Below are 19656 nucleotides of genomic sequence, written 5' to 3'. Positions count from 1 at the left end.
AGTAGTTTTACCACACCGTACTTTTTATTTTTACTTGAGTAGATTTGTTCTACTCTTACTAATCAACTTCGGGCGGAACTAGAGGCTTTCCATTGTAACTTCCTATACATTTAGGATCATTTCTTGTTGATTTTAAGGGATTTCTCTCCCACTTCCTCTTCATTGGTCACTTCCTGTTGATTTTAGGGTATTTCCAGATACTTCCTGTTTATTTTGGGTCACTTCCTGTTGGTTTTGCGGTAGTTACGGGTCACTTTCTGTACATTTTGGAGTATCTCAGGGCCACTTCTTGCTGATTTGGGATCGCTTCCTGTTGATTTTAGGGCATTTCCTGGAAACTTTCGCTTCTTTTGTCACTTCCTGTTGATTTTGGGCCACTTCCTGTTAGTTTTGGGGCATTATTGGGGTACATACATGTCACTTCCTGTACATTTTGGGGTATTTCAGAGCCTCTTCTTGCCGATTTTGGGTCACTTCCTGTTGACTTTAGGGTACTTACAGGCAACTTTTGTCTAATTGGTCGCTTCCTGTTAATTTTGTGTCACTTCCTGTAAGTTTTGGGGCAATTTTGGACTACGTACGGATGACTTCCTGTACAATTTAGGGTATCTCAGAGCGACTTCCTGCTGATTCTGAGTCACTTTCTGTTAGTTTTGGGGCATTTCCTTGCAATTTTCACCTAATTCATCACTTCCTGTTCATTTTAGAGCATTTTTGAGGTAGTTACGGGTCACAGTACAATTTGGAGTATCTCAGAGTCATTTCCTGCTGATTTTGGGGCATTTCCTGTTAGTTTTGGGGCATTTCCTGGCAACTTCCGCTTCATTGGTCACTTTCTGTTGATTTTGGGTCACTTCCTGTTGGTTTTGGGGTACTTACAGGTCACTTCCCGTAAATTTTGGGGTATTCCAGAGCCTCTTCTTGCTGATTTTGGGTCACTTCCTGTTGACTTTAGGGCATTTCCTGGCAACTTCAACTTTACTGACCACTTCCTGTCGATTTTGGGTCACTTACTGTTAGCTTGGGGCCATTTTGGGTGTACTAACAGGTCACTTACTGTACATTTTGGGGTATTTCAGCGCTCTTCTTGCTCATTTTGGGTCATTTCCTGTTGATTTTAGGGCATTGCTTGGAAACCTCCTCTTCATTGGTCACTTCTTGTTGATTTTAGGGTATTTCCAGATTCGTCCTGTTCATTTTTGGCCACTTCCTGTCGGTTTTGGGGTACTTGCGAGTCACTTTCTGTACATTTTGGGGTATTCCAAGGCCTCTTCATGGCCACTTCCTCTTCATTACTCCTTGTGTATTTTAGGGCATTTCCAAATACTTCCTGTTCAATTTGAGTAACTTCCTGTTGGTTTTGGGGTATTTTTGAGCCACTTGAGTGATGTGATTCTTCTGTTAATTTTTGGCTATTCTACCCACCTCTTCACAGGTACGATTCCTGCGAACCAATCAGAATTCGAGAGCAACGGCGGAGCGACTCACCTCTGCACGGTCTCCCCCGTCCGAAGGTTCGATACCCGGGCGGGCAGTCGCATCGGAACGAGCCCACCGTGTTGACGCACACGTGCTCGGCCTCGCAGGCGGAAGCGTTCGCGCACTCGTCCACGTCTGAAGGGACAATTACCAGCAAAATTTGTCCAGTATGTCATGTATTACTGTATAGTCGCAAACTGGGAAGCTGTACCCACATGTCTTTGCGCCTGTGAATGGCTCAAGCATAGTGCGTAATGGAGCATACCTTCACACGCTCCGTTCATGGCTCGGTAGCCTTGGCGGCAGTCCACACACTTGTAGGAGCCTTTGGTGTTGACGCACTGGCCACCAGGACACAATGTGGCATCCTCGCATTCGTTGATATCTGTACAAGACGACAGACGTGTGGAAAAACTAGTGTTGCCTCAATGTTGCAGTAAAATCGGCAAGAACTAAAACAACTAGGAACTCCAATTTCTGGAGAAATTACTCTGGGTCTTTGCCGTGTGGACATACAGATCTTAGCCCAGGTTGGTTTGGGGACATTTCAGGGACAATATCAGGTCACTTCCTGTTGATTTGGGGACATTTGGGGGGCGTGGCCTGATCAAATCAGGCCATTTGGGAACATTTGGGGGGCGTGGCCTGGTCATTACAGTTCATTTGGGGGCGTGGCCTGGTCATATCAGGTAATTTGGGAACATTTGGGGGGCGTGGCCCAGTCATATCAGGTCATTTCGGGACCTTTGATGGGCATGGCTTGGTCATATCAGGTCATTTGGAGGCATTTTTGGGGCGTGGCCTAGTCATATCAGGTCATTTGGGGACTTTTGGGGGCGTGGCCTAGTCATATCAGGTCATTTGGGAACATTTGGGGGGCGTGGCCCGGTCATATCAGGTCATTTCGGGACCTTTGATGGACGTGGCTTGGTCATATCAGGTCATTTGGAGGCATTTGTGGAGTGTGGCCTAGTCATATCAGGCCATTTGGGGACATTTGGGCGCGTGGCCGAGGCATATCAGGTCATTTGGAGGCATTTGTGGCGCGTGGCCTAGTCATATTAGGTCATTTGGGGACTTTTGGGGGCGTGGCCTAGTCATATCAGGTCATTTGGGGAAATTTCGGGGGCGTGGGCTGGTCATATCAGGTCATTTGGTGGCGTGGCCTGGTCAATAAAGGTCATTTGGGGTCTTTTTAGGGGGCGTGGCCTGATCAACCCAGGGCTTTTGGGAACATTTGGGGGCGTGGCCTGGTCACTTCATGTCGTTTGGGGACATGGCCTGGTCATATCAGGTCATTTCGGGACCTTTGATGGGCGTGGCTTGGTCATATCAGGTCAATTGGGAACATTTGGGGGGCGTGGCCTGGTCATATCAGGTCAATTGGGTACATTTGTGGGGCGTGGCCTGGTCATATCAGGTCATTTGGGGACCTTTGGGGGGCGTGGCCTGGTCATATCAGGTCATTTCGGGACCTTTGATGAGCGTGGCTTGGTCATATCAGGTAATTTGGAGGTATTTGTGGGGCGTGGCTTAGTCATATAAGATCATTTGGGGAAATTTCGGGGGTGTGGCCTGGTCATATCAGGTTATTTGGGGGCGGGGCCTGGTCAATACCGGTCATTAGGGGACTTTTTGGGGGGCGTGGCCTGAACAAACCAGGGCTTTTGGGAACATTTGAGGGGCGTGGCCTGGTCATGTCAGGTCATTTGAGAGCGTGTCCTCTTGATATCTGGTCATTTCTTGTTGATTTGAACGTTTTATTATTATATTATTTTATTAATTTGAATGTTGCATCCCATTAAAATGAACGGGAATGTTTTTGGCAAATTTCCGGGGAACTGTTTTAATTTTTTCCGAATTCTGTATACAACTTTTATGCCCCTCACCGTCCCGTGTCTTTTTCAAAGACCCAGATAAAAATGCACCTGTGCACTGTTTGTTGCTCAGCACGTATCCAGGGCGACAGGAAACACAACGATACGAGCCCGCCGAATTGACGCACATCTGTCCGGGACACTGGGACGGATCGGCGCACTCGTCCACATCTGCACAATCAAACGTACACATAAACATCCAGATGATGATGTCATCGTGTTCTAGTTTTCGTGTCGGTCGTCGACCTGCACAGGTGTTGTTCCGGAGTTTGTAACCGTGACGACAGATGCACCGGAAGCTTCCGGGCGTGTTTTCGCAGCGCCCGTTGGAGCACAGCGCTCGGATGCACTCATCAATGTCTGACAACCCAAAAAAAACAACAAACACATCTCTTTGTCATTCAACTATTGATGCAAATTACAATTACAGTGGTACCTCGAGAGAAAAATTTACCCTGAAATGCCCCCAAATAAACAGGAAGTGACCTTATATCAAAAGGAAGTGAGCCCGAAATGCCCTTAAATCAAGAGGAAGTGTCTATATCTCAAGAGGAAGTGACCCCAAAAGAAGAGGGGACCTAAAATCAACAGGAAGTGACCCCAAAATTTCCTCCAACTTAACAGGAAGTGGCCCAATATCAAAAGAAAGTGACCCCAAAAGGCCCCCAAATCAACAGGTGACCTAATATTAATACAAAGTGACCCCAAAACACCCCAAATCAATAGGTAACCTAAAATCAACAGGAAGTGACCCAAAAATGTCCCCCAACTCAAGTGACCCAATATCAACAGGAAGTGAACCCATAAGGCCCTCAAATCAACAGAAGGTGGCCTAATATTAATACTAATATAGGAAGTGACCCGAGAACAACAGGAAGTGACCCTGAAATGCCCCCCAATCAAGCGGTGACCTAAATCAACAGGAAGCGACCCCAAAGGTCCCTAAATCAACAGGAAGTGGCCCAATATCTAAAGGAATTGACCAGATATCAACCGGAAGTGACCCCAAATGTCCCTAAATCAACAGGAAGTGGCCCAATATCAAAAGAAAGTGACCCCAAGAGGCCCCCAAATCAACAGGTGACCTAATATTAATACAAAGTGACCCCAAAACACTCAAATCAAAAGGTAACCTAAAATCAACAGGAAGTGACCCAAAAATGTCCCCCAACTCAAGTGACCTAATATTAATAGGAAGTGACCCCGAAATGCCCCAAACTAACAGGAAGTGACCGCGAAATGCCCTCCAATCCACAGGAAGTTAACTGATATCGATAGCGAGTGACCAGGTATCAACAGGAAGTGACCCCCAAAGTCTCCCAAATAAACAGAAAGTGATCGTGTATCAACAGGAAGTGACCGGATATCAGCAGGAAGTCACCCTGAAAAGCCCCATATCAACAGGAAGTGGACCGATACCAGAAGGAATTGACCAGATATCAAACAGAAATTACCCCAAAATGCCCCCAAATCAACAGGAAGTGACCCAATATCAACAGGAACTGATCCCGAAATGCTCCCAAATCAAGAGGTGTCCAGATATCAACAGGAAGCGAGGCCAAACATCACAAAATCAACAGGAAGTGACCTATTACCAATATGAAGTGACCCCGAAATGGTCCCAATTAACAGGAAGTGAGCGAATAAAAACAGGAAGTGACCCCGAAATGCCCCCAAATCAAGAGGACGTGTCCTGAAATCAACAGAAAGTGATGCCGAACACCACCAAATCAACAGGAAGTGACCTATTATCAACAGGAAGTGACCCCGAAATGCTCCCAAATCAACAGGAAATGACCCAATTTTAACAGAACGTGACCCCCAAAAGGCCCCCACATCAACAGAAACTGGCCCCAAATAACAGGAAGTGACCTAATATCAACAAGAAGTGGCCAGGATATGCCCCCAAATCAACAGGAAGTGAGCTAATACAAACAGGACGTGACCCCGAAATGCCCCCAAATTAATAGGACGTGTCCTGAAATCAACAGGAAGTGATGCCGAACACCACCAAATCAACAGGAAGTGACCTATTATCAACAGGAAGTGACCCCGAAATGCCCCCAAATCAACAGGAAATGCCCCCAAATCAACAGGAAATGACCCAATTTTAACAAAAAGTACCCCCAAAAGGCCCCCACATCAACAGAAACTGGCCCCAATTAACAGGAAGTGACCTAATATCAACAGGAAGTGACCCCGAAATGCCCCCAAATCAACAGGGAATGACCCAATTTTAACAGAAAGTGACCCCCAAAAGGCCCTCACATCAACAGAAACTGGCCCCAATTAACAGGAAGTGACCTAATATCAACAGGAAGTGACCCCGAAATGCCCCCAAATCAACAGGGAATGACCCAATTTTGACAGAAAGTGACCCCCAAAAGGCCCCCAAATCAAGAGGACGTGTCCTGAAATCAACAGGAAGTGATGCCGAACACCACCAAATCAACAGGAAGTGACCTAATATCAACTGGAAGTGGCATGAAATGCCCCCAAATCAACAGGAAGTGAGCTAATATAAACAGGAAGTGACCCCGAAATGCCCCCAAATCAAGAGGACGTGTCCTGAAATCAACAGGAAGTGATGCCGAACACCACCAAATCAACAGGAAGTGACCTATTATCAACAGGAAGTGACCCCGAAATGCCCCCAAATCAATAGGAAATGACCCAATTTTGACAGAAAGTGACCCCCAAAAGGCCCCCACATCAACAGAAACTGACCCAATATCAACAGGAAGTGACCCCAAATCAATAGGAAGTGACCCAATTTCAACAGGAAGTGACCAGCTATCAAAAGGAAGTGACCATTTATCAACAAGAAGTGACCCTAAAATGCCCCCACATCAATAGGAAGTCACCTGGAAAGGCTCCAAAATCAACAGGAAGAGCCAAATGAACAGGAAGTGACCTGGAATACCCCCAAATCAGCAATAAGTGACCCATGAATGCCCTACAATTAACTCACTGGCCGCCATTTTTTGCGTTCGTCGTCCAGTCACCACAAGTGGTTATGTGACAACGTCTGTAGAATCACCTTAACACACTAGTTACATTTAAGTGCCAGTAGGGGGCGACAAAGATCATTATGTTTTTCATGTCGTGAATATACCTGCGCACCGTCCGTTCAGAAGTCCGAATCCCGGGCGACATGAGACGCATCGATATGAACCCAGACCGTTGACACACTCCTCACCGGGACACACCAGGGGATCCTCGCACTCGTCTACGTCTAAGAGCAGGCGAGTCAAGTTAGTAACATTAGATCATAACCAACCTCTGAATTTCAGGCTTGAAACAACTTTAATGATGCACAACCGCCGCTAGGTGGCAGCAGTTCAGTTTCAGACTGGAGATGAATCGAGATTATAAAGAGAGGAGGCTAAAGTATGGAATACCGGGAGTGCCAAAATTACATGAATAACTGAATATGTCATTGTGGGGACGCGTTTCAAAGCAAAGCAGCGAAAAATGTTTTGAAAAACGTTCTTATACCGAGGTACCATTTTCAAGCGGGGACAGGAAATCACCTTGACAGCTGGTTTTCCGGGCATCAGTCTTGTATCCGGGCGGACAAAGACATCGGTAGCCACCTGGACTCTTCACACACTCGCCTGGAGCACACAAACCTGGAGATGCAACGCACTCATCTGCATCTAAACATACAAAAACAACAAGAAGTGAGTAGAAATCATGACCTGGAAAGGCCCCAAATCATCCAAACATGAACATAAGCACCCAAAAACAACAGGAAAAGACTTGGAATCAACAGGAAGTGACCTGGAAAGGCCCCAAAATCAACAGGGAGTGACCAATGAACAGGAAATGACCCGAAATATCCCCAAATCATCCAAAAAAATGACCGTAAGCACCCAAAAAAAACCAACAGGAAGTGAATTGAAATCAACAGGAAGTGCCCTGGAAAGGCTTCAAAATCAACAGGAAGTTGCCAATGAACAGGAAGTGACCAGGGAATGTGCCAAAATCATCAAAAAGTGATCATAAGTGGCCCAAAAATAACAGGAAGTGCCCCAGAAAGGCTTCGAAAGCAACAAGAAGTAGCCAATGAACAGGAAGTGACTCAGGAATGTGCCAAAATCATCAAAAAGTGACCACAAGTACCCCCAAAACAACTGGAAGTGACTTGAAATCAATAGAAAGTGCCCAGGAAAGGCTTTGAAATACACAGGAAGTAGCCAATGAACAGGAAGTGACCCAGGAAAGTGCCAAAATAATCAAAAAAGTGACAATAAGTACCCCAAAACAACAGGAAGTGACTTAAAATCCACAGGAAGTGCCCTGGAAGGGCTTCAAAATCAAAAAGAAGTAGCTAATGAACAGGAAGTGACCCTGGAATGTGCCAAAATCATCAAAAAGTGACCATATGTATGTGCCTCCGAAAAACAACAGAAAGTGACTTGAAGCAAACAGGAAGTGCCTGTGTACTGTTGTAAACACAAATGTAACAACAGTTCTGGTACCTTGACTCCCGGTTAGTCCTGGGTTCCGGGAAGGAACTTGGCTCCCACTTGTACCTTGGTTCCGATTGGTGGCCTGGCTTCTGGTAGTACTTTGGCTCCCGCCGGTGGTTTGGTCCGTACTAATCTTTCGGATCTGACTGGTGCTTTGGTTCCTGGTACTGTTTTGAGCAGTGCTTTGGTCTCTGCTGGTGCCTTGGTTAAAGCTTGAGCTTTGGCTTCTGGTGGTTCCTAGGTTCTGGCTGGTTCCTTGATTTTGATTTAGGAATTGGTTCTTGGTAATTCCTTGGTTTTGGATGGTGCTTTGAATCCTGAGAGTGTCTTGGTTCTGAATTGACCCTTTGCTGCTTGCAGTACCTTGGACGTGGCTAATTCCTTGGTTCTGACTTGATCCCTGGCTCTTGCTAGTGTCTTGTTTTTGACTCGAGCCTTGGTTCCTGTTCGTACCTTGGTTCTGTCTGGTTCCCTGGTTTTGACTAGTTCCTTGGTTTTGAATTGAGGCTTGGTGGGTAGATCCTTGGTTTTGGGTGGTGCTTTGAGTCCTGCTAGTGTCTTGGTTCTGATTCGAGCCGTGGTTCCTGTTTGTACCTTGGTTCTGACTCCTTGTAACACCTTGTTTTTGGCTGGTTCCTTGATTGTGACTAGTTCCTTGGTTTTGAATTGAGACTTGGTTCCTGGTAGTTCCTTGGTTTTGAATGATGTTTTGAGTCCTGCTAGCTTCTTGGTTCTGATTTGAACCTTGGCTGCTTCCAGTACCCTGGGTGTGGCGAATTCCTTGGTTCTGACTTGATCCTTGACTCTTGCCAGTGTCTTGTTTCTGACTCAAGCCTTGGTTCCTGTTTGTACCTTGGTTATGAACGCTTCCCTGGTTCTGACTTAATCCTTGGCTTCTGCTAGTGTCTTGTTTCTGACTCGAGCCTTGGTTTCTGTTTGTACCTTGGTTCTGACTTGATCCTTGGTTCCTGATAGAGCCTTGATTCTGGTTGGTGTCTTGGCTCCTGCTAGTGTCTTGTTTCTGAGTTGATCCTTGGTTTCTGTTTGTACCTTGGTCTTGAACGCTTCCCTGGTTCTGGCTTGTTCCTTGGCTCCTGCTAGTGTCTTGTTTCTGACTCGAGCCTTGGTTTCTCCTCGTATATTGATTCTGACTGGTTCCTTGGGTGTTACTTGATCCTTGGTTACTAATAGTGCCTAGGTTCTGGTTGGTGTCTTGGCCACTGCTTGTAACTTGATTGTGACTCATACCCTGACTCTTAACTGTTCCTTGGACGTGGCCTGTATCTTGACTCCCACGGGACTGTGGCGGCAGTCTCACAGGCGACACGGTTGGTCTTGGCCGAACGGCAAGAGTGTCTGGAGGTTGAGGTTTGCGCCCGGCGGTGCTTGCAGGGTTCACGGGTCTCGCTGGTGGGGGGCTGATAGCCAGGCGATGTGGAGGTGGACTAGGTCGGCTTTTCTGCTTAGACCCTATGGCTCCACTAGAAGAAGTGCCTGGGAAGGGAGAGGAGAAAAGTGGATCCATGCGGAATCTAGTGCGAGGAGTCTTCTAGCGCTCATACCCTGGTGGTCACCATTGGTTATAAGCTGAGCCCCGTGGGTGCCCAGATGATCTGCAGCTCTCTGGCTAAATTGCAAGGCGGAGGCGGAGTAGTGATAGCCAGGACCGGCGGGACAGATCTCCTTGAAAGCAGCTGAGAAAGCAAAAAAGGAACTAAAAACACTTGACCTCCACGAAGACCACCCCGGACTGGCGACTCACCGGAGCCGAAGTAAGGGCAGCGCTGGCATTCGGGCCCCCAGGCCTTGCCCACTCGGCTGCAGCAGCAGATCTGCTTGGTGATATTTCGGAGGATGGGCAGCGAGCAGGAGGACGGGCCTAGACCTGAACCCAGAACCCGATGGCACTGACCCTTCGTCTCCGATATCACAGTGTGGGCTGCGCGGGACAAAAGATGAGACAATCGGAGAACTGGAAAGTCTTTGGATGGTTTGTTTCCTTACAGATGCAAAGTCCATGCGAGGCGTCCAGGATGAAACCCTGCTTGCAAACGCAACTATAGCTCCCCACCGTGTTCACGCAAAGACCGTTCTCACAAAGCCCCGACTGCTGGCACTCGTTCACATCTGCGGACAAACACAGAACACTGAAAAAACTATGATCCACAGGTATAGAGGTACCTGTTAATACGAAACTCACCGATGCATTTGCTTTCGTTGCTGGGTCGGAAGCCAACCGGACAGCTGCTGTTGTTTGGACCTGCTCGCTCACGGATTACACAGATAAGACATTTTTATGAGTTTTACCGAAGTTACGTAAGCATATCCCCGCCGGGATTCTTCGCGGAGGTGAAGTGAGCTAGCCAAAGTTTGCCGACCTGCACGCGGGGGGCAGAGCTCACAGTCCCCGGTGCCCCAGGCCTTGCCCGGACCTCGGCAGCACATCTCTTTGCTCCTCAGGCCGGGCAGAGGAGAATTACACTGCACGTGTGGACACACAAGATAAAAGACGACAACAACAGTTGATGAGTGATTCCACCCCTGGCGGATGTCATAAATTTGAACCGCGTCAGTTTTGTTGTGGCCCAGAAACGCACAGCAAATGTTGCACTTGTAGGAAGAACATGTTGTTTTGGCACGCTTTGTCGTGTGTGCAAAGTGTTTCCAGTTTACGACACGGCCGGTCCTTCTGCTTCGCATTAGCCGGCGGCCTCAGAGGTGCGCAACAGCACATGTGTTTCAAGACAAAAACAGCCTGTTCACACTTTGTCTCTCCGGGTTAGGTATTTCCTATTTCGCACAGCTCGTAAACGCCAACAGCTTCGCCTGCCTTTTGGCTTGCAGTTAAGCTGTGTTTAGCAACCCTGACTTTACAAACTGGTGCAGAATATTCGCTGTTATGTCGCTACCAAATGGAAGTATTTAACTCATCGGCTGCCACTGACGATGCTCGACGTTCAATCCATTTGGACTGGGAGGGGCGACTGAACGAACGTTAAGTATCTGGAAAGGCCCTAAAATCAACAGGAAGTGGCCCAGAAATACCCTAAAATCAACAGGAGGTCACCTGTAAGTTCCATAAATTTTCAAGGAAGTGACTCTAAATCATCAGGAAGTGACCTGTAAGTAACCTAAAATTACAAGGAAGTGACCTAAAATGAACAGGAAGTATCTGGAAATGCCCTAAATTCAACAGGAAGTGGCCCAGAAATCCCCTAAAATCAGCACGATTTTCAGGAAGTGGCCCTAAGATACCCTAAACCTATCAGAAACTACCCTGTAAGTACCCTAAAATTACAAGGAAGTGACTCAAAATGAACAGGAAATATCTGAAAATGCCCTAAAATCAACAGGAAGTAGCCCAGAAATACCCTAAAATCAACACGATTTTCAGGAAGTGGCCCTGGAATACCCCTAAAACCAACAGGAAGCGACCTGTAAGTACCATAAAATTACAAGGAAGTGACCCAACCTGAATAGGAAGTATCTGAAAATGCCCTAAAATCAACAGGAAGTGGCCCAGAAATACCCCAAAATTACCAGGAATTTCAGGAGGTGGCCCTGAGTTACCCTAAAACCTACAGGAGGTGAGCTGTAATTACCCTAAAATTACAAGGAAGTGACCCAACCTGAACAGGAAATATCTGGAAATGCCCTAAATTCAACAGGAAGTGGCCCAGAAATACCCTAAAATCAACAGGAATTTCAGGAGGTGGGCCTGAGATACCCTAAAACCAACAGGAGGTGACCTGTAAGAACCATAAATTTTCAAGGAAGTGACTCAAAAACATCAGGAAGTGACCTGTAAGTATCCTAAAATTACAAGGAAGTGACCCAAAATGAACAGGAAATATCAGGAAATGCCCTAAATTCAACAGGAAGTGGCCCAGAAATGCCCTAAAATCAACACGATTTTCAGGAAGTGGCCCTAAGATGCCCTAAAACCAACAGGAATTGAACTGTAAGTACCCTAAAATTACAAGGAAGTGACTCAAAATGAACAGGAAATATCTGAAAATGCCCTAAAATCAACAGGAAGTGGCCCAGAAATACCCTAAAATCAACAAGAATTTCAGGAGGTGGCCCTGAGATACCCTAAAACCAACAGGAGGTGACCTGTAAGAACCATAAATTGTGAAGGAAGTGACTCAAAATCATCAGGAAGTGACCTGTAAGTATCCTAATATTACAAGGAAGTGACCCAAAATGAACAGGAAGTATCTGGAAATGCCCTAAATTCAACAGGAAGTGGCCCAGAAATACCCTAAAATCAACACGATTTTCAGGAAGTGGCCCTGGGATACCCTAAACCCAACAGGAATCGACCTGTAAGTACCATAAAGTTACAAGGAAGTGACCCAACCTGAACAGGAAATATCTGGAAATGCCCTAAATTCAACAGGAAGTGGCCCAAAAATACCCTAAAATCAAATGATTTTCAGCAAGTGGCCCTGAGATACCCTAAAACCAACAGGAAGTGAACTGTAAGTACCATAAAATTACAAGGAAGTGACCCAAAATGAACAGGAAGTATCTAGAAATGCTCTAAAATCAATAGAAAGCGGCCCAAAATTGCCCCAAAACCAATAAGTGACCCAAAATGAACAGGGAGTATTTAAGAATGCCCTAAAATGAACAGGAAATGCCCCAAAATGAACAGGAAGCATCTAGGAATGCACTAAAGTCAACAGGAAATGGACCAAAATTGCCCCAAAACCAACAGGAAGTGACTCAAAATGAACAGGTAGTATCTAGGAATCCCCAAAAACCAACAGGAACTGGCGCAAATTGCCCCAAAACATACAGGAAGTGACCCAAAATGAACAGGAAGTATCGAGATAAGCCCTAAGATCAATAGAAAGTGGCTCAGAATTGCTCCAAAACTAACAGGAAGTGACCCAAAATCAACAGGAAGTATCAAGGAATGCCCTAAAATCAAAAGGAAGTCTGTAAAATTGCCCCCAAATCAACAGGAAGTGACCCAAAATCAATAGGAAGTACCTGTTTATGCCCTATAAATCAACAGGAAGTGGCCTAAAATTGCCCCAAAACCAACAGGAAGTGAACCAAAATCAATAGGAAGTATCTACAAATGCCCTAAAATCAACAGGAAGTGGTCTAAAATTGCCCCAAAACCAACAGGAAGTGACCCATAATCATCAGGAAGTATCTACAAAATGCCCTAAAATCAACAGGAAGTGGCCTAAAATTGCTACAAAAACCAACAGGAAGTGGCCTAACATTGCTACAAAAACCAACAGTAAGTGACCCGAAATCAACAGGAAGTATCTACAAATGCCCTAAAATCAAAAGGAAGTGCTTAAAATTGCCCCAAAATCAACAAGAAGTGATGCAAAATCAACAGGAAGTGACGCAAAATCAATAGGAAGTATCTACAAATGCCCTAAAATCAAAAGGAAGTGGCCTGAAATTGCCCCAAAACCAACAGGAAGTGACCCATAATCAATAGGAAGTATCTACAAATGCCCTAAAATCATTAGGAAGTGCCTAAAATTGCCCCAAAATCAACAGAAAGTGACCCAAAATCAACAGGAAGTATCTCCAAATGCCCTAAAATCAACAGCAAGTGGCCTAAAATTACCCCAAAACCAACAGGAAGTGACCCAAAATCAACAGGAAGTATCTACAAATGCCCTAAAATCAACAGGAAGTGGCCTAAAATTACCCCAAAACCAACAGGAAGTGACCCAAAATCAACAGGAAGTATCTACAAATGCCCTAAAATCAACAGGAAGTGGTCTAAAATTGCCCCAAAACCAACAGGAAGTGACCTAACATTGCTACAAAAACCAACAGTAAGTGACCCGAAATCAACAGGAAGTATCTACAAATGCCCTAAAATCAAAAGGAAGTGCTTAAAATTGCCCCAAAATCAACAAGAAGTGATGCAAAATCAACAGGAAGTGACGCAAAATCAATAGGAAGTATCTACAAATGCCCTAAAATCAAAAGGAAGTGGCCTGAAATTGCCCCAGAACCAACAGGAAGTGACCCATAATCAATAGGAAGTATCTACAAATGCCCTAAAATCATTAGGAAGTGGCCTAAAATTGCCCCAAAACCAACAGGAAGTGACCCAAAATCAACAGGAAATATCTACAAATGCCCTAAAATCAAAGAGAAGTGGCCTAAAACTGCCCCAACACCAAGTGACCCAAAATCAACAGGAAGTGTCTACAAAATGCCCTAAAATCAACAGGAAGTGGTCTAAAATTGCCCCAAAAACCAACAGGAAGAGACCCAAAATCAAGAGGAAGTATCTAAAAATGCCCTAAATTCAGCAGGAAGTGGCCTAAAATTCCCCCCAAACCAACAGGACGTGACCCAAAATCAACAGGAAGTATCTTAGCAACACGAAATGATCGGAAAAGTACAAGGAAGTGACCCAAAATCAACTCTTTGGCTGCCAATGACAACCATAGACGTCCAATTTACTTCAATTGGGAGGACGGTCTGTGAATCCACCCCATCCCAGTCAAAATGGATTGGACGTCAGTGGCAGCCAATGAGGTCAGAGGACATTCAGGCATCCAGGGGTTCATCTTCTCACCTGTCCATCTTTGACCTCCCTGAAGCAATACTTGAAGCCGGTGTGTCGGGCGGAGATGGCGTCAGTTCTGAGCGTCTGGGGCGCCGGAGCCCCTGCCGACCCAGAGAGCGTCGCGGACGAGAGCGCTTGCGGGGCAGGCATGAATCCGGAAACCTGAAGAGACCAACGGTGATGGAGTTTGTCCAAATGGGGACCCGGCCGGTCGGCGCTCAGACCTTCATCACCTGGTGGACCTTGACGCTCGCCTCGGGAGGGTGCTGCACTCTGACCTTCACCATGGACGCTCCACTGGCTACAAGGATTGCACAGGTTTGAACTTTGTCAAGGTCGGGAGAACAAACCTGAAAGTCACTTCCTGTAGATTTAGGGGAATTTCAGGATCATTTGCTCTTGTGATCGGGTCACTTCCTGTTGACTTGGTGAAGTTCAGGGTCACTTCCTGCTGATGCTAGGTAACTTCCTGTTGATTTTGGGCATTTCAGGGTCACTTCCTGTTGATTTTTGGAGCATTTCAGGGTCACTTCGTGTTGATACTAAGTCACTTCCTGTTGGTTTGGGGGGCATTTTGGGGTCACTTCCTGTAGAATTAAGGAATCGGGTAGACTCCCTGTTGATGATAAGTCACTTCCTGTCTGTATGGGGGCATTTCAGCGTCCTTTCCTGTTGATATCGGGTCACTTCCTGTTGATTTGTGGCATTTCAGGGTCACTTCCTGTTGATTTGGGGACATTTCGGCATCACTTACTACTGACACAAGTCATTCCTGTTGATTTGGGGCATTTCAGGGTCACTTCCTGTGGATATCAGGTCACTTCCTGTTAAATTGCGGGACATTCAGGGGTCACTTCCTGTTGATTTGGGGGCACCTCAGAGTCATTTCCTTCTGATGGCAGGTCACTTCCTATTGATCGGGGGGGAGGGTCATTTCCTCTTGGTTTGGGCATTTCAGTGTCACTTCCTGTCGATATCGGGTCACTTCCTGTTAATTTGGGGCATTCCAGGGTCTCCTGTTGATATCGGTCATTTCTTATTGACTTGGGGCATTTCAGGGTCACTCCCTGTTGATATCGGGTCACTTCCTGTTGATTTGGCAGCATTTCAGAGTCCCTTCCTGTAGATATTAGGTCACTTTCTGTTGATTTGAGGGGCATTTTAAGGTCACTTCCTATTCATATTGGGTCACTTCCTGTTGCATTTGGGACATTTCTGGGTACCTTCCTGTTGACTGGGGGCTTTTCAAAGTCACTTCCTATTGATTAGGGGTATTTCAAGGTCATTTCCTGTTGATATCTGGTCACTTCCTGTTAATTTGGGGCATTCCAGGGTCACTTCCTTTTGATTTAGGGCATTTCAGGGTCACCTCCTGTTGATATTGGGTCACTTCCTATTGATTTGTGGCATTTCAGGGTTACTTCCTGCTTATGTTAGGTCACTTCCTGTTAATTTGGGGCATTCCAGGGTCATTTCCTGTTGATATCGGTCATTTCTTATTGACTTGGGGCATTTCAGGGTCACTCCCTGTTGATATCGGGTCACTTCCTGTTGATTTGGCAGCATTTCAGAGTCCCTTCCTGTAGATATTAGGTCACTATTTCAGGGTTACTTCCTGCTTATGTTAGGTCACTTCCTGTTCATTTGGGGCATTCCAGGGTCACTTCCTGTTTATTTGGGGCATTTCAAGGACACTTCCTGTTGATTCCTGGGCTTTTCAGGGTCACTTCCTATTGATATCGGGTTACTACCTGTTAATATGGGGCATTCCAGGGTCACTTCCTATTGGTTTGGGGCATTTCAGGGTCACTTTGTATTGATGCTAGCTCACTTCCTGTTGATTTAGGGCATTTAAGGGACATTTTCTATTGATTTGGGGGCATTTCAGGGTCACTTCCTGTTGATAGCTGGTCACTTCCTGTTGATATCGGGTCACTTCCTGTTGATTTGGCAGCATTTCAGGCTCACCTTTAGATATTGGGTCACTTCCTGTTGATTTGAGGGTATTTTAAGGTCGCTTCCTATTCATGTTGGGCCACTTCCTGTTGCTTTTGGGACATTTCTGGGTCACTTCCCGTTTATTTGGGGCTTTTCAAGGTCACTTCCTGTTGATTTGGGGTATTTCAGGGTCATTTCCTGTTGATATCGGGTCACTTCCAGTAAATTTGGGGCATTTCAGGGTGACTCCCTGTTGATTTGGGGCATTTCAGCGTCACTTCCTGTTTTACATCTGGTCACCTTCTGTCGATATCGGGTCGCTTCCTATTGATTTGGGGAATTTCAGGGTAACTTCCTGTTGTTATCGGGTCACTTCCTGTTAATTTGGGGCATTACAGGGTCAGTTCCTGTTGACTGGGGGCTTTTCAAGGTCACTTCCTGTTGATTGTAGGTCACTTCCTGTGGATGTGGTGTATTTCAGGGTAATTTCCTGTTGATACCGGGTCACTTCCTGTTAATTGGGGGCATTCCAGGGTCACTTCCTGTTGATATTGGCTCACTTCATGTTGATTTGTCGGGAATTTCTCGGTAATTTCTTGTTGATGTCGGTTCACTTTATGTTGATTTGGGGGTCATTCTGGGTCACTTCCTGTTGATTTGGGGCATTTCAGGGTCCCTTCCTGTTATCATTACGTGTAAAGCTACAATTAATAAAAGTAAAACCTAAAATGAATATAAATACAAAAAAAATAAATAATAAGGTTAGACAGTTAAAATAAACCAAATTAAAAGTGGAAATATATAAAAATATAAAGTGAATTATCAGTCCCAAAAAATATTTGCTTTAGTCTTGTTTTTGTTTTTTTTTCCTTGAAGCTAATGCTATGTAGATGCTAATACGAGGCTAACGTGGACTCTCCTGCCTATGGTATTCGCTATCATATATACGTATAACACCATTTACCATTAACTGCAAATGCTAACAGCTAAAGCTAACCATCGCCTGCAACGGCCTAAGGCATTAGCTAGTCGGTCGCTGCACTTGCAAGTCGATTGACCAATAGGTGAATAGCTCTCCACACATAAGACCGCCCCCTCGTTTGAAGTGTCAAGCCAATATTTTTCAAATCATCACCTGGAATATCCTGGTTGTGCCCTCCCAGCGGCAACAGGAACTCAGATCGGGTCAGATCGGCATTGACGGACAGGCGGGGAGGCTTGACGATCTCATTGGACGAGGAGGAGGAGGGCGGGACTTGCGAGGAGGGTTGCGACGTGACCGGGATCTGGCAGAACTTTCCGGTAAAGTTTGAGGGGCACAGGCATCGATCCTTCAGCAGGCACACGCCTCCGTTCTTACACAGCAGACGACACACGACTGCGCAAACACACGACAACACCTTTGGGTCAACATTTGAAGAGTAAATCATATTTTTTGGACAATAAGACTCTTAGTTGCACCAAGTAATATTTGGAATTTTCCTTTAATATCGGTTACTAAGGGCATTTAAACTAACTAGAAAATGCCTATTGTGGAGAAATTGTGATGGTAGGTTTGCTGTGATGGACTTCCTGTAGATATCGGGTCACTTCCTTTTTACATTGGGCATTTTGAGTTCACTTCCTGTTTATATTGGGTCATTTCCTGTTGATAGGGAGGGATTTCAGGGTCACATCCTATGGATTTGGAGCCATTTCGGGTTCAGTTCCAGTACATATTGCATCACTTCCTGTTTATTTGCAGGGTCACTTCCTGTTGATGCTAGGTCACTTCCTGTTGATTTGGAGCAGTCCAGTGTCACTTGCTGCTGATGCTAGATTACTTCTTGTTGGTTTGGGGCATTTCAGGGTCACTTTCTGTTATTGCTAGGTCACTTCCTGGTGATTTGGGGCATTTCAGGGTCACTTTCTATTTATTTGGGGGCATTTCAGGGTCATTTCCTGTTGATATCGGGTCACTTCCTGTTAATTTGGTGCATTCCAGGTACACTTTCTGTTAATGCTAGGTCACTTCCTGTTGATTTGGGGCATTTCAGGGTCACTTACTGTTGATATCGGGTCACTTCCTGTTAATTTGGGGCATACCAGGGACACTTTCTGTTAGTGCAAAGTCACTTCCTGTTGATTTTGGGCATTTCAGGGTCACTTCCTGTTGATTTTTGGAGCATTTCAGGGTCACTTCCTGTTGATGCTAAGTCACTTCCTGTTGGTTTGGGGGGGCATTCTGGGGTCACTTCCTGTAGATTTAAGGAATCGGGGAGACTCCCTGTTGATGATAAGTCACTTCCTGTCTATATGGGGGCATTTCAGCGTCATTTCCTGTTGATATCGGGTCACTTCCTGTTGATTTGTGGCATTTCAGGGTCACTTCCTGTTGATTTGGGGACATTTCAGCATCACTTACTACTGACACAAGTCACTTCCTGTTGATTTGGGGCATTTCAGGGTCACTTCCTGTGGATATCAGGTCACTTCCTGTTAAATTGTGGGACATTCAGGGGTCACTTCCTGTTGATTTGGGGGCACCTCAGGGTCACTTACTGTTGATATCGGGTCACTTCCTGTTAATTTGGGGCATACCAGGGACACTTTCTGTTAGTGCAAAGTCACTTCCTGTTGATTTTTGGAGCATTTCAGGGTCACTTCCTGTTGATGCTAAGTCACTTCCTGTTGATTTGGGGCATTTCAGGGTCACTTACTGTTGATACCGGGTCACTTCCTGTTAATTTGGGGCATACCAGGGACACTTTCTGTTCGTGCAAAGTCACCTTCTGTTGATTTGGGGCATTTCAGGGTCACGTCCTATTGATATCAGGTCACTTCCTGTTGGTTTTTGGCATTTTGGGGTCACTTCCTGTTTATAACAGGTCATGTCCTGTTGATTTAGGGGCATTTTAAGGTCACTTCCCATTGATGTTGAGGCTTTCCTTGGTCACTTCCTGTTTCTATTTGATCATTTCCTGTTAATATGGGGGCATTTTGGGGTCACTTTTTGTACATTTTGGGTCGGTTCCTTTTATTTTGAGGCATTCCAGGGTCACTTCCTGTTGATTTGGAGGCATTTTAATGTCATTTCCTATTCATGTTGGGTCACTTCCTGTTGATTTTAGCACATTTCAAGGTCACTTCCTATTGATGTTGAGGCTTTCCTGGGTCACTTCCTGTTTATGTTGGATCATTCCTGTTGAGATGATGGGATTTCAGGGTCACTTTCTATCGATTTGGGGGCATTTCGGGTTCACTTCCTGTACATATTGAGTCTCTTCCTGTTGATTTCGAGGCATTCAAGGGTCACTTCCTGTTGATTTGGGGGCATTTGGTCACG

The 19656-nt window shown here is 45.7% G+C and overlaps 1 protein-coding gene across 1 annotated transcript in view; it reads right to left on the bottom strand.

Annotated features, from left to right (window-relative positions):
• LOC130917686 (latent-transforming growth factor beta-binding protein 4-like) overlaps positions 1 to 19656 on the bottom strand; it is a 71638-nt gene that overhangs the window by 23564 nt on the left and 28418 nt on the right. The window contains exons 5-19 of the mRNA XM_057839324.1: positions 17467 to 17709; positions 14618 to 14694; positions 14403 to 14555; positions 10210 to 10312; positions 10032 to 10091; positions 9836 to 9958; positions 9594 to 9770; positions 9394 to 9525; positions 7841 to 9325; positions 6890 to 7015; positions 6472 to 6591; positions 3603 to 3716; positions 3408 to 3527; positions 1745 to 1864; positions 1489 to 1614 (exon numbers count right to left, since the gene is read on the bottom strand). Of these exons, the coding sequence (XP_057695307.1) occupies positions 1489 to 1614; positions 1745 to 1864; positions 3408 to 3527; positions 3603 to 3716; positions 6472 to 6591; positions 6890 to 7015; positions 7841 to 9325; positions 9394 to 9525; positions 9594 to 9770; positions 9836 to 9958; positions 10032 to 10091; positions 10210 to 10312; positions 14403 to 14555; positions 14618 to 14694; positions 17467 to 17709 (3279 nt within the window). The remainder of the gene's footprint in view (positions 1 to 1488; positions 1615 to 1744; positions 1865 to 3407; positions 3528 to 3602; positions 3717 to 6471; positions 6592 to 6889; positions 7016 to 7840; positions 9326 to 9393; positions 9526 to 9593; positions 9771 to 9835; positions 9959 to 10031; positions 10092 to 10209; positions 10313 to 14402; positions 14556 to 14617; positions 14695 to 17466; positions 17710 to 19656) is intronic.

The sequence above is a fragment of the Corythoichthys intestinalis genome, chromosome 6 (assembly GCF_030265065.1).
Source record: "Corythoichthys intestinalis isolate RoL2023-P3 chromosome 6, ASM3026506v1, whole genome shotgun sequence".
Classification (NCBI taxonomy): Eukaryota; Metazoa; Chordata; class Actinopteri; order Syngnathiformes; family Syngnathidae; genus Corythoichthys; species Corythoichthys intestinalis.
This window is presented reverse-complemented; position numbering and strand designations above follow the sequence as displayed.